Below are 16,879 nucleotides of genomic sequence, written 5' to 3'. Positions count from 1 at the left end.
CGTCATCTGTCTGTGATTGGACTAGGCACCATTTGCAGTATTCATTATTTATTTTGTGTGAAAGAAGTTACACTTCATCCATATTCATACCCATTAGGAAATTATCTCAGACCTCATCTTGAAATTTGTAAAACCTCTATTTTTCTCTATTTTTTTAATAAGTCTGCAGGCTTGCCTTTATATAAAACAAAGTTTTGTTATAGGTGGATGGTGATGGGTCCATCAGCTGATTGGTTCAGAGATGCTTGGAGGTGCTGTTTGACTAATATCTCAAGTATACGCACTTCTGTCGAGAGCTCCTTTGGGGGGGACAGCAGGTAGCTGGCGTCCTCGGCGACCACAAATAGGCGACCCCGTTGGGCTTGTCAAGGTGGAACCGCCTCCAGCATTAGCCCTGATGAAAAAATAAATAAATTCTTAAAAAGAAGAAGAGAAAGAAATTAAACAATCAAACCGCCATCCTGACAGGAGAGATTTAAGGTCAGATGTCAGGGATGACAGTCAGTTTGAGGTTCCCTCCATAGTCACAGATAGAGTTTGATCAGCATTTAGTCTGGCACTGTATTCAGTCAGTTAATGAAAAGTCTGCAGTCACTCCAGATGTTTTTGCTTGAGAAGCAGTAACAAGCAAAAGTTAGAGTGGACTCTTCTTGCACATGCAGCCACACCCAACTGTGATGTTACAGTGTCCTGAAGCATACCTGTACATCACACAACCAGGTAGGAATGTAAACCTTTGGACGTCATTAATTCTGTATAACTGTTGGAAAAAAATTATAACATGAACAGAAAGAATTCACACTTGAAACAAAGAGTGCAAGGCCCCATCACTGCTGAAAACCTGTTTGTAGCTCTAATATCTCTAAGACGTTACAAACAAATCTGTCTCTGTGAAATACAGATACATACAGCTGACCAACATCAGCTGCCACTGGGTGTGTTCAGAGCTGTGATAGAGGCAGCACTGTGATCGCAGACAGAAACCTCCCTGCTTAAATTTGGTACTTGTATGTTGCAGGCAATACGCCTGAGTGCCAAGCCCAGTTTGGAGGAAACTGAACATCCAACAGTTAGGTGTCAGAAAGTGAACAGAAATTCTTTAGAAGCACATGCAACACAACCATCAAACAAATGAACAACAACAACACAGACTAACTTGCCACCCAAAATAAAACAAAACAATCAGAATATAAAAGCTGCGGCCAAATATGAAATGTTCAGGTGTTGGTGATGTCACTGGGACATATGGTGGGGCTAAAATAAAGGCGAAAAATAAAACTGTTGTGGTCACCATTGAGTCAGAATTCATGCTTGTCTAAAACAAACAACCAACCAAATTAAAAAAAAAACAAAAACAAAAAAAAAAAAAAAAACATGCCCCAAACATGGAGATGGAGCTGCTTTCTAATTGGATGGCTGAGGGTCACCTGATCAGGGCAGGTGAGGGGGGAGCAGACCGTCCAGACCTCATGTGTGTGGAGTCAGATCGATCGGTTGAGTGTGAGCGTGTGTAGATGGGTCGGTCGGCTGAACGAGATCGGCTGTAGTAATCTCTCCGGTCCATCCCACGACTGTACCTGCACATCACCATGATAACTGTCACCTAGATTGCTATGACAACCACTGCAGCTGCAGGACAGGTCAGTTATCCACGTCGCGCTGACGACCAGATCTTTGTCACATGTGGTGGACTGGGAGTCATGAAGTATAAGGCACTGAAGGCTGATGAAATGCCACCAGAGAAGAGGATGCTTTTATTTGGCACTGAATTTCCCAGAGGGCTTCAGTGAGACAGTAGAAAAACAGTGTTCCCTACATCTGCTCTACACAGTGTCAGCAGCCTTTCATTCTTAAGTCTCTTACACCTGAACTAGAAAATATTTTTTAAAAAGTTTTATTTGCTTTTGCTTATCTTCTGCTTGCCCCTTACTTACTTTTAATTTGAATTAATGAGGGCAATCACTTTAGATAAAATAATTATTGTGGGAGATGTTAGCATTGATGGCAAGTTTAGCAACAAAGCACTAAAATAAATATCAAAACCTGCAGTTCCTTTGAGGTCCAACAGAGGCTCCAGCAGTGAGTCAGTCCTCCCGTATTAAAACTTTACAACAGAAATAAACATAATTACAGCCTGATACAAAAACTGGTCTGGTCTGTATAGATAATTTTCCCCTTCATAACCCCTTCATATGAGGAGGATGTTTTCATAACTCACCCGTTTAAACTGGCTTAAAATTTCCATTATTAGTGGCGTGGCCTCTTTGACTAACAGGTGGATGGCTGTAGCTGCTAGCTCCCTGCTAGACGTCATCTCAGCAAATCAGTCTCTGAACAGGACTCTGGACCATGTTTGTGATGTTGGAGCCTTTTGGAGCATTTTTAAATTGTATTATCTGACCAATAATATGGCTGCTGCAAGGTTAATGTAATAACAGACTGTCTAAGAAGTTTCAGCCCCACATTTGGTGAAATTCTAGGATTTTATTTTGATCTTTGATCTTAGTAATTAACAGGTATTTATGTCTAAGTCAGGGCTGTCCAAACTACGGCCCGCGGTCCATTTTTAATTGGCCCACAAGTAATTTTATATAGAATAGACTATGGCCCGCACTTCAACTTTTGCTTGAGTGTATTGCACTTCTTAGTCTGTGAAGGTTCTACATCATTGTAGTCAGATGACCTGAAGAAGCTTCTCGGATGAGAGGTGAAACGTCTTCAAGCAACTTAAAGAAGTCCAGACGCTTTTCTTTGCAAGCTCCTTTGATTGCACTTCTTAGTTTTAACACCAGGAGGAGCTACTGTTGATCAAGGCAGTTGCTCCACCAAAAAGGACAATGGTAAATGGTAAATGGCCTGTATTTATATGGCGCTTTACTAGTCCCTAAGGACCCCAAAGCGTTTTACATATCCAGTCATTCACCCATTCACACACACATTCACACACTGGTGATGGCAAGCTACAGTGTAGCCACAGCCACCCTGGGGCGCACTGACAGAGGCGAGGCTGCCGGACACTGGCGCCACCGGGCCCTCTGACCACCACCAGTAGACAACGGGTGAAGTGTCTTGACAATCACAGAAGAAATTTAACCCAGGTTACTAAATATGGCAGAACCAAAGAAGCGAAAGGTAGAAAGTGAGTGCAGAAAATTTCAGACACGGTGGGAGAGTGAATATTTCTTCAAAGAATTCAAGGGGAAGTGTCTGTTTGATCTGCACTGAAACTGTGGCAGTTATGAAAGAGTATAATGTACGACGTCATTATGAAACCAAACATCAGGCCTATGCATCCTACACTGGTGCTGAGCGAGAGCAGATATTAAAGCAAAGGGTAGCTCTCCTGCGGGGTCAGCAACAGTATTTTTTTCGTGCTCAAATTGTCCAGGAAAAGGCTCCAATAGCCAGCTATGAGGTCGCCCAACTCATCGCAAGACATGGCAAGCCTTTTTCAGATGGAGACCTCATAAAACACTGCCTCGTTAAAGTCACCAAAATAATGTGCCCGGAAAAAGTGCAGAACTTCAACAACGTCAGCATGTCCAGAGATACAGTTGTGCGACGCACACGCACTGAAGACTTGTCAGCCAACATTAAACTGCAACTGTCTGATAAAGCTGTGCTTTTGATTTTTACTCCATCGCATGTGATGAGAGCACCGATGCCACAGACACCGCACAGCTGCTAATTGTTTTGCGGGGAGTGGACGAGAGCACTTTAGGTGAGTAAAAGATATATTCCACAGTACCCGTGTGTTAATGTGCGCATCAATTCTGTCACTACCCTGCTTTTGCAGACCACTTTCTTATATGCGTTTTTTAACACTAAGAGTACACACCGATGTGCACAGCGCACGCACACGCAAAATCAGCTGATCTCATCTGATGCACATCTGCTTCTTGATCAAGTGACATTTGTCCGGATTTTTGCCACGAGTGGCGACCAGCACCGCAGCTGGATGGCCCGATTTACATACCCGGCGCAGCTGATACTCACCAGAATAATTTACTAAAATTAGTTATTAAGTCTGTTATTAAGTCCAGTTCAGTCTGTTAATGTTGATAATTGTTTCAAACAAACGTTAATAGGTGTGTTGCTAAGCCTAATAACTTAAATAACAAGCTTGAAATGTACTCGTCCCATTTTCCCCTTTATTGTTTTTTCTCTGTGCTGTAAATCTTCTGTCCAAGAAGAAATCTGAGGCTGCTGTTCTGAGAATGAGCAACCAAAGCTTTTTCTGAATAAATCAATAAAGATCCATTTATGGAAAGCTGTGATGAAGGCAGTTTTGTCTTTAATTATATTCAACAATATAACATATTTGACCACTTTTAAGTGATTTAATAATTAATTAATTAATTAATACACTAAAGTTAAGGTTATATACCTAATTTCTAGTAAGTGGCCCAGCCCCTCCTATATTTTTATGTATGTGGCCCTCAGTGAAAAAAGTTTGGACACCTCTGGTCTAAGTGATACTGCTGTACAGTCTTTGAATGCAGCTAGATAACCGAGCTAGCTAGAATTAGTTTATAAATGAGCACTTCATCCTTGAAATATGAAACAAAAAGACCAACAAAAATAAAACAAAAATCACAAAATAAAAGAAGGTTCAAGTTGAGTCCAAATGTGGACTCCAGAAACCAGTGGGTAAGAAGACAGCTACATCATAAACATAACTACTCTCATAATGTAAATAAACCAAGTCAAGTTTTAATTGCACTGTGGATCTTGTCCTGACATAGATCATAGAAATTTAGCATTTATGTCCTGAAAGTCATTGCACTGCGTCATCAGAGCACAAATGTTCATTTGACATTTCCCCGAAAAACATCATGATGATCCTTAAGATTTCTGGGAAAACATTCTGTGAATCGATGACACAAAAGCTGAACTTTTTTGGAAGGTTTGAGTCATGTTACATGTGACATAAAGCTAACATGGTGGCGGTAGTGTAATGATCTGCTGCTTTGTTGTTTCAGGACCTGTACAACTTGTTGTAATTGATGGAACCATGAATTCTGCTCTCTACCATAAAATCCTGTAGGACATTAAATCTCATTTAAATGAGATTAAGATGCTCTGAACTTGAACAGGCTGTTCATGCTGGAAAATCCTCCAATGTTGCTGACCTAAAACAATTCAGCAAAGCAGTGTGGGCTATGATTCTTTCACAGTGATATAAAAGACTCACTGCTCATGCAATTCTTGCTGCCAAGGTAAGCAGTTATGAGGTTTAGTGGAGAAAAATTGTTTGATCGGGAACATTTAAGTCTGACAAATATCCCCACCCCCCTCAAAGTACATTATATAACTTGCTTCATTCACACCCTTTCACACAAGCACTTTTTTTTCCCTGTGCTTTCTATCTAACATTCACACACCGATGAACACGTCAGAGAGCAACTTTGGTTTCTGTGTCTTGCCCAAGGATATTTGGCATGCAGACTGCAGAATCCTGGGACAGAACCACCAATATTGATTAGTAGATCGCCTGCTCTACCTCTTGAGCTACAGTAACTCCTAAAAAGAAATCAGGGGCTGATACTTTTTCATCACACTGTATAAAGTGTCATTTCACAACAGTTGGCTTAAGGTGCTTTATGCTGTAAGGTTGAGATGCTACAATATTAGAGAGAAACCCTAATAACCAGACAATGCCTGGTGAGCAAACACTTGGCAACAGTGGGAAAGAAAACCTCCCTTTTGACAAGAAGAAAACTTAAACAGAACCAGGCTCAGGAAGGGGTAGCCATCAGGCCTAGGACCAGGTTTGGATTAGGGAAACAGGCCCCCCATTTACTTTTAAGATAAGACTCAAAACTTTCCTTCATAATAAAGCTTACAGTTAGGGCTGTATGCTAAATCAGCTCGCCAAAGACTCAAATCAGGCCCGCTGGGTGGCTTTCAAAAATGTGAAGAAGGACATAAATTTTGGACATTAGCTGTATTTTGTCTGTTTGAGTCTGTCAATTAACAAAATGTTTCCATTCCATCAATCTGGGCAATGAGGTCCCAGAACTTTTTCTTTTATTTTACACATTATCTTACAATTTAAGCCCTAACAGTCGTGTTGACAGAATTCTTTCATTTACTTTTTTTTTTTATAAATGTAGAAAAACTGAGATTTGTTCTTGAAATTTGAATCCCTTTTCTTACATTAAAATATCTCAGGGATAAAATGTGTAGTTAAGTTTATTACATTATTACATAGTAAGGCGAATTTCAGTGGTCCGGCCCACTGAAGATCAAAGTGGGCTATGTGTTGCCCATGATGAAAAGTTTGACATCTTTAAATTAGAAGGAAGTTCTTCATTCTCCACTGTTGCCAAGTGCTGCTCACAGGAGATCATCTGATTGTAGGGTTTTAATCTCTTGTATAGTTTTACCTAAAAATATAAAGTGATGTATTTAAAAAAAATGATCTGAATTTAATACATCTGTTCTTTACTGCCATAACTACTGGTCTGAATGTCCACCTTTCTAATAGTCAAACTGTTTAAATGTTCATCCATTTACCTCAGTAGTTCCTCATCGTAGGTGTCAGGCTCATAGGGAAAATCAGGGATGAAGTCCTGACTGAAGAACAGAAAGACGTCAGAACTGCAAAACATGATGAGTCTGAACCTGCCATCAACCTCTAACACTACATCCTAATTTCCAAGGCTCACCTGTAGTCATCACAGCTCCCATTGATGATGTGGTTTGTCCAGCTCTGGTTAGGGCCATTAAAATATCTTACACACAGAAAAGGATTACAAGACAGAAAAATACCCCACTTTCTTAGATCATTGCTTTTACTGTTGGTACTATGACTACTGCCACTGCTGGAATTCTGATAGAGAAGTACCTGTCATGGGAATCAAGTGAGTTGGCAAGCGACATCCTCCTCAATGGCCTTGTAAATACACAGGGAGAAGCAGTGTCCAGTCAGAGAACCAGTCAGACCAGTACAACTGCTGTTCTACAACCAGTACTATTAACTGTACCACTAAGTGCTCTACAGGGACACTAAAACTAAATACTTATTATAACCTGGACCATAACTACTACTACAATCAATATAGGCAGTATAAGCAATACTACAACTCTAAGCTGTAATGTCAAAACCAGTTCAAAAGCAGAACTAAATGCTGCAGCACAAAAATATCTCTGTAACCCAGTACATCACCCAGTAAATTAATTTACTCCAACAAGATCTAACTGCTACTGTAGCCAGAAGCAGAACAACTAGTAGTAAAACATCAAAGAAAAGCACTAAATCTACTTCTAAAACCTGTACAAGGATCAGATGTCCAATCAAGTATGCAACCTGTTTCCTGATTCAAACCTGTTCAGCAGCAGCAGACAGGTGGGGTTTACCTGACTCTGACACACCTGCTGCAGTCCGACACCATGTTTACTGGTTATTCTTATTATTAGTTTGCAGATAAACAATATTACATGATGCAGGGTGCATGCTGATTAGCTGATGTCCAGATGACTCACATTGGGCATGTTCCTATGTGTTACCTAGGGATGGGTACTGGTATCGGTTCTGACATAAACGGTAGTAACCAGACCGAAAAGCAGCGCACATTTTGGTGCTTTATTTTGGTGCTTTTTTCCCCTGAGATGTCACACACTTTGAATTCTAGCCAATCATTTTACCTTTCCAAGGATAGTAGGCGGGCCCAGGTACGTACGTTCTTTTAGAGCAGAGCTACAGATTAAAAATGCCCAAAGCGAAGCGGTCAAAAGTCTGGCTGTACTTCACAGCAAAAGATGCAAACTCAGCAGCCTGCAACAAGTGCTTTAAGCTGATACTGTGCAAAGGAGGTAACACCTCACCTGGCGACGCATAGCGGGGGGTTTTAAAGCCGAAAAATGCACCGTATTTGATAGCTTGCTGCAAGAGCTCACACCGAGCACATCTACTACAGGTGTGGTGCCTGTTATTGGACCCGGAGTTAGCAACATCCCCCAAGAACCTGAAGAGTACAGTCCTGGCCCCTAGCCCTGCCAGTGTAGCAGAAATGATGAGGATGATGATGCAGCAGCAGCCGTTCTTCTCTGCGTGAGTAGCTTAATGTTGTTCGTGTGTAATTTACGTTGAGTAGGCTAACCACGTTATTACATTAATGCATATAAGGTGAACTAGCAAACACCGTCGTAGTTACATGCGGCTGTCTTCTTGTTTGATGGCAGATACTCCCTTCACCCTGGCAAAAAAGGCTAAAATGACCAAAGAAAAAGAGGGAAACAGCTAAACATGAGAGGTTTTTGGACAAAGTTTGTGTGTTTTTTTTTAATTGTTTAAGCGCGGCTTCCAGCCAAGCGTGATGTCATAAATCCCCTATAGCTGCTGAAAAGGCTAACATTGTTATCTTTTTACAAAAAAACAGCTGAACATGAGAGGTTTCATGTTTCAAAAATACCGGTTTGGTACTGGTATCGGATAAAACCTAAACGATACCCATCCCTAGTGTTACCATAGTTACCTGTTCGGGGTGCTGTATTGGCTGGCATCAGAGAATGCTCGGCTCAGTTTGGAGCCCCGCAGCAGCCGCACCGCGTCCTCCCGATATAACGGGTAAAGAGGGTTATTGCTGGCAACCAGATGTCAAAGGTCAGAATGGCAAGAACAGAAAAGTCTGGATAAAATGAGGATGATGCCTTTAGGAAGACCACTTCCTGTCTGGCTTCAAAAGCTTATTTGTTTAAAAATTCAAGTTCAAAGTTCAAGATAAAAACCTGTGAGTCATATTAAACCTTGAATACTAATGATTACACTTTTAAAGCAGTAAACCAGTGACAAAAAAATGCATAGCAAAAGAAACTGCCAGGAAAGGGAAGATAACAACTCGTGTGAGTTTTATGGCTGCCATCATGCCAGACCAACATAACTTTAGATTTGCTAATGTAGACATGAGAGCAATTTTGGATGGTGCTACAATTCTAGAGTGTGAAACAGCCGCGGACAATGCAAAGATTATTAACTTTCTTAGAAAACATCTAAACAACAGGGAAGGATGTTAACACATTCTTCACACATGGTCGAAGTCCCTGAGGTGACCAACAGTCTGAATGATATCAAGGACAGTCTGGATTTTTGGAAAATGCTGAAAGAGTTATGAGAGCCAAAGTACTTGGTAGAATCCGTCTTGATCAAGCTCGTTTTATCCAGTCAAAAATTCTGTAGTCATAGGAACACTAATATATTCCTTCCTCTTGAACAATATGGATTTAGCTACTAATGTTTTGGGTTTATTAGGCTTCTATTTGATAATGGACTGGTACTTATGTAGTGCATTTATACTCAATTTGAGCACTCAGAGCACTTTCTATTACAAGTCTCATTCATCCAGTCTCACACACACATTCATATAGTGCAACATTTGCTGAACATTTGGACTTCAGGTTGGCTGTAGCTTGAGAGGTAGAGCAGATCATCTAATAATTGTAAGGTTGGTGGTTGATCCCTGTCTGCTCTAGCCTGCATGCCAAAGCGCGTCGGGCAAGATACTGGAACATTCCGACGTGATCACTGCAGTCTGAATAGTAGGTAGAAAGCACGTCATAAGAACCACTTCGTTTATAATTTACAAGGAAATTTCAACCGACTGGAGTAGCTGGGGAATGAACCACCAACCTTTCGATTGCTCGACAACCTGCTCAACCCGATCCACAGCCGCTGATAATATAAAAACACTGGCATTATTTCCACAGCATTTTGACTCATGTAGACATACTGCACAGCTGCTGTTACCTGTTGGAGCAGTGATTTCCAAGGGATACAAATAGGACATATGCACTATAAGATAATGCTGCACACAGTAAATGATCACCTGGACAAAGTCTGAAGCACTTCATCAGACTCGATATCGCTTGAGAACAGCTGAGTTTTAATAGCCTAAACACGGTGTTACTTATTACAAACTTAATATTTGCATACAGTCACTCTTTTGGATAAGCTCAATAAGGATAGAGAAAGATGGAAATACATATTTATAACTTTATGGGGAAAGACCAATAAACTCACAATAAATTATCTCCAATAAGCTCTCACATGCAAGAATCTTTTGACGTACATGATAAGACAAATACTGTAGTTTGATTGCAGATTAAAGCATCAACTTGCTGTACTCCCAAATCTTCTCTGGTGGCATCTTTCCCTTTCTACCCTCACGTCCCATCTTGTTTTTCTAATTTTAGCTCTTCAGGTACCTTTTTTAGTTTCTTCTTCTGTTGTCATGTTTTGGGCCCATCTCAAATCCCCAACACACAGATACTTACCTGTGAGGAGGCGGCTGGCTCGGTGACCGTGACCTCATTCTGACCATGTCGGAACGGGAGCAGTGATTGGGAGAAATCACTTGCTCTGGCACTGAGAGGGTGGAGCTATGGAATTCGCGCCCATTCTGTCTGTAGTCTGCACACAGAGAAACAGAGCAGGAGTTCAACCATCAACCCTGACTCAGTTATTTTGTAATTTCAAGTTATGCAGTCACATTTATGTCATAATCCTCAAATGGTTTACCTTAAGCAGTTTGAGGAACTTATAAAATGATTAGATTCCCATTGTCTTACAGCAGCATGTTTTTAATCCACTTGAGCCAGTTAGTATTCTCTCCTGTATCCTTTAAAATGAGACTGCAGTGAATGATGGGATATGGAGTTTACCTGATATCACCCCAATGCCGTCTTCACAGTCATAATCTGAAAACTCGCTGTCACTGATCCTCTGAGACCCTGCAGATGGAGAGAGGGAGGACATTTAAGCCTGTAAGCAGCTCATCTGTAATCTTCTACAAGAAGGTCAACAAATCTAACACTCCAGACCGAACAGCCAGAGGACAAACCAGTTAACGCAGGAGCAATAAAAGACACATTCATCTGATATTACACACAGACTCCCTTAAACCTTTTACAACTCCTTGACCAGAACCTTTTCATCCACATCCACATCAGCCTTTAACAAATGCGTGAAATTTAACAGCAGTCAGAGTTTCGGACTGAATGCTGAAATTAATAATTTTCTGGCCACACAAAGGCCAGCATGTTTATACACAAATAAGATTTCTGCATTAGTCCCAAAAGTGAAGCAGAGTGGTCAGAGTTTGATGATAGGTGGCTGCATGAGAGATTAAGGTACTAGAAAGAGAACATTTATAGATGGCATCATGAGTGTGTATCAGTGTACCCAAATGAAGTCAACTTCCTGTTAAAGCATAAAAACATCCAAACAAAAGATCCAAGGAGGAAAGTAGAGATGAGTGTGTCACTTGCTCTCATCTTTTAAAGAGAAATGTGGAGCAATAAAACCCATCCAGCAAAGATCAGCTGGAAGAAAAATATAAAGAGCGATAGAACACCTGTGGGAATTTGAGCAGCACTGACCTCCTCCGTCCTGAGTCCATGCTCACGACTTTAACATGAGTCTCTCTGCAGAAATAAAGCTGGACATAACAACTGCATCACTGTTATAGAAATGATGCAGTGATCACTTCTGTTCTCTGATTTATTTTTCTGTTGTGAACTCCAGATCAGCGATGGGTCATATTTTGTTCCACGGGGCCATACAGTGCTATCAATAACATAAATGAAGTCCAACTCACAGGATAATTGAACTAAAACACAGTTACAGGTTACAATGGCAATACTGACAAAAAAAAAAAATCTGCCTTCGAAATTAAGCAACATTTTGACCAGCTGTCTGATATGTACCACTGGTTAGGTCATTGTAGCCGTTCACCTGAGGATTTCCAACCATAAAACTCCTCATAAAACTGTGTCTTAGTTGTTGTTTTTTTGTTTTAAGAAGTTGAATTAGGCTGACCATATGTTCATATATTCAACATCCTACACCTAGAACGTCCAATTGACTCCTCCTGGTACAACATCAAAGATCTCCCACAAGAAGATCCAGAACTCCCTTGAGAGATTTACCAATAATCCATTGAACAGTCTGTCCAGAACCTTTTCATGCACAGTTTGACATGTCTTCAAGTATTATATGGAACCCAATAACCTTCTGGATGCACTCGCTCTAATCAATCATTCCAGGATCCAGGCAGCTAGTTCTGTTCTAGTCCCTCAAAGATCAAACCCTAATCATCAAGTTTTGAGTAGCTGAGGTACAAATATTTCAAGAACTACGTCTCCCATGATTTGGCTACATAATATCTTTCATGAGAGCTTTCTGCCTGGTAAAATAACATTTAATTGCATCACTATGATATGATCAGGCAGGGCTATATTTGTGCAGCAATTATCAATCAATGACTTATTAAAACTATAAATACTAAATAGCACTTGAAATGGATAGCTTAGCATCACACAGGGAAATGCCATAGAGCTCACTCGTGCACACACACACACACACACACACACACACACACACACACACACACACACACACACACACACAGGCGCACGTTTTTACCTGAGTTATAGTAATGACCTTTGTCTAGCAAAGCGTTGTGGATGATTTAAAATAAAGAAAAACAAATGAAACAAAAGAAGAAGAAGAAGAAGAAGACGTTAACAATAAAGCATAATAAACAAATAAAGAAATGAATGAGAGGACTGGTGTTGGATTGGATCTGCCAGAGGCCTGCTCTGCTGTGACTGGTTGTTAGGTTGTTGGACTAAACATTCACTGATGAAATAAGCCCAATCCAACATTCTTTCATTTTGAGCTCTTCTACAATTGACTTCAGGGGCATACACGTAGGAAGAGCCCAGCAGCAACGTGGCAAGCAGAGACCATCGTGTTAGTGAAGCAAAGTGACTGTATACCGAGGTTTTTTCTCCCTTTTTCTTTGCTACTACCCGCTGACTACCAACAGAAACAAAGGCTACCATTGATAGACATGTTAGAGGGTTTCAGCAACCAGAGGCTGGACTCTCCATTAAGTCTGCAAAAAGATGAATGTCAAGTTTTGGACTCCTTCACTCATTTGACTTTTGTCAATTTTTCGTTACAAATCTCAGAGTTCACCTTTCTTCTCTGACTCTATAACATGGTAAACCAGTTTGAACAAAACTTTAGCAACCGACTCATTTTCCAGTGATCAGAGCATGTATCAACTACAGTGAAATTACCAGTCCCAGCAGAGGAGAGCATCCCTCCAAATGATCCATCAAATAACATGTTGTTGTGTGAGGTTGTGACACAGGTTTGTTGTGTGTGTGCGCGTGCGTGTGTTTGTGTGTGTGTGTGTGTGTGTGAGTGAGAGAGAGAGAGAGAGTGTGTGTCTTACTCTGCAGCCTCCTGCTGCTGTGTGTGTGCTCAGCTTGCAGTCCCCTCCTCTGCAGGTAGGGGGAGGCTTTGGGCAGTGGCAGTGAGGAAACGTCATGAAGCTGCAGTTTGTACCAGTGAGGCTGATCGTCGAGCAGAGCAGACTCCATCTCTATCAGGATCTGACTCAGGAGAATGGATGCAAAACATACAGAGAACACTAAGAATATACAGAGTATGTAGAAAGGAGAACAAATAAAGAACTGGGAGCAAACACATGGACCTGTTTTAACATTTTCAGTGCTAATTAACACTAGAATCACAAAGGGGGTCACTTTGACCCCTTGGAATTTTCAAATTCTGTTAAATTAAAATTCCATCATCTCAGACTTCATGACTTTTCCGAAAATGTGTTTAATCATCTGTGAATTTAGGGGTGTGTGGGACAAGAAAAAAAAGATAAGATAAGATAAGATAAGATAGAACTTTATTAATCCCTCGGGTGGGTTCCTCTGGGAAATTCGACTTCCAAAAAAAGCACAGCAACGACCGAAGTTACAGTTACAGAATTGTTTATATATATATATATATATATATATATATATATATATATATATATATATATATATATATATACATACACACACACACACACACACACACACACACACACACACACACACACACACACACACATATATAAATACAGAGACAAATATAAATAAAATATACAAAGGGGATAAATAGAATAAATAGGAATAAAAAATAAAAATACAAGTGAATTGCACATTTCAAGTATTGAGTCTATTGCACTGTTGACTATTTACAAAAGTATTGTACAGTGAGGTGAAGAGGCACTACAGCTTAGTTGTTCCCCCCTCCTTTGTCCTCCTGTTTCCCCTCCCTCTCCCCTCCAGAGAGGAGTTAAACAGTCTGATGGCGTGTGGGACAAAGGAGTTTTTAAGTCTGTTAGTTCTTGTCTTGGGGAGAAGCAACCTGTCACTGAACAGACTCTTCTGATTCTTTACGATCACGATCACTTATATTCAGAACTGCAGAGGACGTTATTCTGACCCCAATAAGTAATGTAAGACAACAAGTCACACTGGGTTGCCTAGCAACATGCATCATTTATTGGTATTTTGATATGTAGGCTGCAATAAGATGAACCAGTGCTAGGGATCTATAGTTCAATAAAAACTGAATAATTACTGCAGGACTGAACAGTAGGAATGGATAACGGTATCCGGTGCCATTATTATCTAACATAAACGGTAGTAACCAGACCGAAAAGCAGCGCACATTTCGGTCCTTTTTTCCTGAAATGTCATACACTTTGGATTCTAGCCAATCATTTTACCTTTCCCAGGATAGTAGGCGGGCCCAGGTACATACGTTCTTTCAGAGCAGAGCTACAGATTAAAAATGCCCAAGGCAAAGTGGTCAAAAGTCTGGCTGTACTTCACAGCAAAAAATACAAACTCAGCAGCCTGCAACAAGTGCTTTAAGGTGATACTGTGCAAAGGAGGTAACACCTCGAATCTGATGAAACACCTGGCGACGCATAGCGTTTTCTTAAAAGTTGAGAAATGCACCGTATTTGATAGCTTGCTGCAAGACCTCACACCGAGCACATCTACTGCGGGTGTGGTGCCTGTTATCGGTTGATGATGATGGCAGCAGCAGCCGTTCTTCTCTGGGTGAATAGCTTACTGTTGTTTGTGTGTAATTTACATTGAGTAGGCTAACCACGTTAGCCTATCGTCTGGCTGAGTGGTGCGACAGAAACAACCTTCTGCTTAACACTGAGAAGACCAAGGAGCTCATCGTGGACTACAGGAGGAATGCTGACCCACATCCACCCATCTACATTAAGGGGACGGCTGTGGAGCGTGTGAGCAGCTTCAAGTTCCTGGTAGTCCACATCTCCGAGGATCTCACCTGGACGACCAACTGCTCCAAGCTGGTCAAGAAGGCTCACCAGCGCCTCTTCTTCTTGAGGACTCTGAGGAAGAACCACCTGTCCTCAGACATCCTGGTGAACTTCTATTGCTGCACCATCGAGAGCATCCTGACCAACTGTATAACAGTCTGGTACGGGAACTGCTCTGCCTCGGACCGGAAGGCGTTGCAGAGGGTCGTGAAAACTGCCCAGCGCATCGCCGGAGCACCACTTCCTGCCATAAAGGACATCTACAGGAAGCGGTGTCTGAAAAGGGCTGGGAAAATCATCAAAAACCCCAGTCACCCATCACATGGACTCTTCACCCTCCTGCCCTCTGGGAGGCGCTACAGGAGCCTCCGGACTAAGACCACCAGGTACCGGAACAGCTTCTTCCCCACAGCTGTCAGACTCATGAACTCTGCCTCCTGACATCTGACCCACGTTAACACATGGACTGGACATACACACACCCGCAACCACCTACACACACACACACACACACACACACACACACACACACACTGGACAACTGTACCCTCAAAGACACAATAATAACATGGACTGAACCACCACTCACAACCACTAGCACTATATATAGCCTCTGTAGAAATTATCCACATATCTCACTTATCTTAACTGCACTACTGTATAATTCTGTGTAAATAATCATTCTGTACATACGATAATTTTTAATCCTACAACTGTTTATAACTTGCATAGTTCACATTTCTGTATAACTGTATAGCTCAGATTTCTGTATAGTTTTTCATACTTATATCCTGTTCATAGCCTGTACATACCTATAGTTATAGAATATTCATAACATACTTCATACCGTGTACATTATAACATACCATAATAGACCCATTTCTGTAATATACTTACATATCTATATTATTGCTAATATATATTGTAATATATCTATATCACTAAAGCACTTCTGGATGGATGCAAACTGCATTTCGTTGCCCTGTACCTGTGCATGTGCAATGACAATAAAGTTGAATTCTATTCTATACCATATATATAATGTTCTTCCTCTACCCCCCCCCCCATTTTTGCACATGTCGAGGAGCGTGTCAGGTTACATTTCACTGTGTGTTATACTTGTATAACTATGCATGTGACAAATAAAGAACCTTGAACCTTGAACCTTATAGCTGCAGAAAAGGCTAACATTGTTATCTTTTTACTTAAAAACAGCTAAACATGAGAGGTTTTTGGACAAAGTGTGTGTTCTCCATTCTTTAAGCACCGGTTCGAGTACCGTTTAAGCACCGGCACCATTTCAAAAGTACCGGTTTGGCACCGGTATCGGATAAAACCTAAGGCAAGGCAGAGTAGGTCAGAACTGAACTGTTAAAGGTTCTTAGTTTAATGAGTTTTCCCCATATCCTCTCCATTGTTCTGTATTGTTCATGGGTTCTCACCTCTCCCAAGAACTGGCTCTCCTCCTCTCGGACTCGAGCCTGGTCCCAGACTGTCAGCTCAAGCATTCGCTCTCTGAACTCACGTCGATGGACCGGAGAGTACATGAAGGTTTGGTTCCACCGAGGTTCCAATGACTTCTTCACTGTCTTTGTCCTCCGCTTACTCTTATCACTGTTAAAGGAGGAAGGTACAACTAACAGCCAATCACAGAGAATAGTCCACTACTGGTTTTAAAGGATATCAGAAGTTCTACAGTTTTACTTTTCAAGGAACCTCTAAGC

The 16,879-nt window shown here is 41.1% G+C and overlaps 1 protein-coding gene across 3 annotated transcripts in view; it reads right to left on the bottom strand.

Annotated features, from left to right (window-relative positions):
- The window catches only part of LOC146644183 (regulating synaptic membrane exocytosis protein 2-like), a 61,012-nt gene that overhangs the window by 18,093 nt on the left and 26,040 nt on the right, over nt 1–16,879 (bottom strand). The window contains exons 17-25 of one of the 3 annotated variants that reach the window (XM_085395631.1): nt 16,598–16,769; nt 13,245–13,404; nt 10,663–10,731; nt 10,276–10,411; nt 8,481–8,588; nt 6,851–6,898; nt 6,672–6,737; nt 6,520–6,579; nt 285–394 (exon numbers count right to left, since the gene is read on the bottom strand). In XM_085395631.1, coding sequence (XP_085251757.1) covers nt 285–394; nt 6,520–6,579; nt 6,672–6,737; nt 6,851–6,898; nt 8,481–8,588; nt 10,276–10,411; nt 10,663–10,731; nt 13,245–13,404; nt 16,598–16,769 — 929 coding nt within the window. Of the gene's footprint in view, nt 1–284; nt 395–1,427; nt 1,578–6,519; nt 6,580–6,671; nt 6,738–6,850; nt 6,899–8,480; nt 8,589–10,275; nt 10,412–10,662; nt 10,732–13,244; nt 13,405–16,597; nt 16,770–16,879 lie in introns of all 3 variants that reach the window. The other 2 variants (XM_085395628.1, XM_085395630.1) reach the window with 2 other exon arrangements.

This window comes from Rhamphochromis longiceps, linkage group LG22, assembly GCF_057381845.1.
Source record: "Rhamphochromis longiceps isolate RC_006_pf linkage group LG22, R_longiceps_female_GT1.1, whole genome shotgun sequence".
Taxonomy (NCBI): domain Eukaryota; kingdom Metazoa; phylum Chordata; class Actinopteri; order Cichliformes; family Cichlidae; genus Rhamphochromis; species Rhamphochromis longiceps.
Note: the sequence above shows the minus strand (reverse complement) of the source record. Positions and strands in the feature narration are given on the sequence as shown.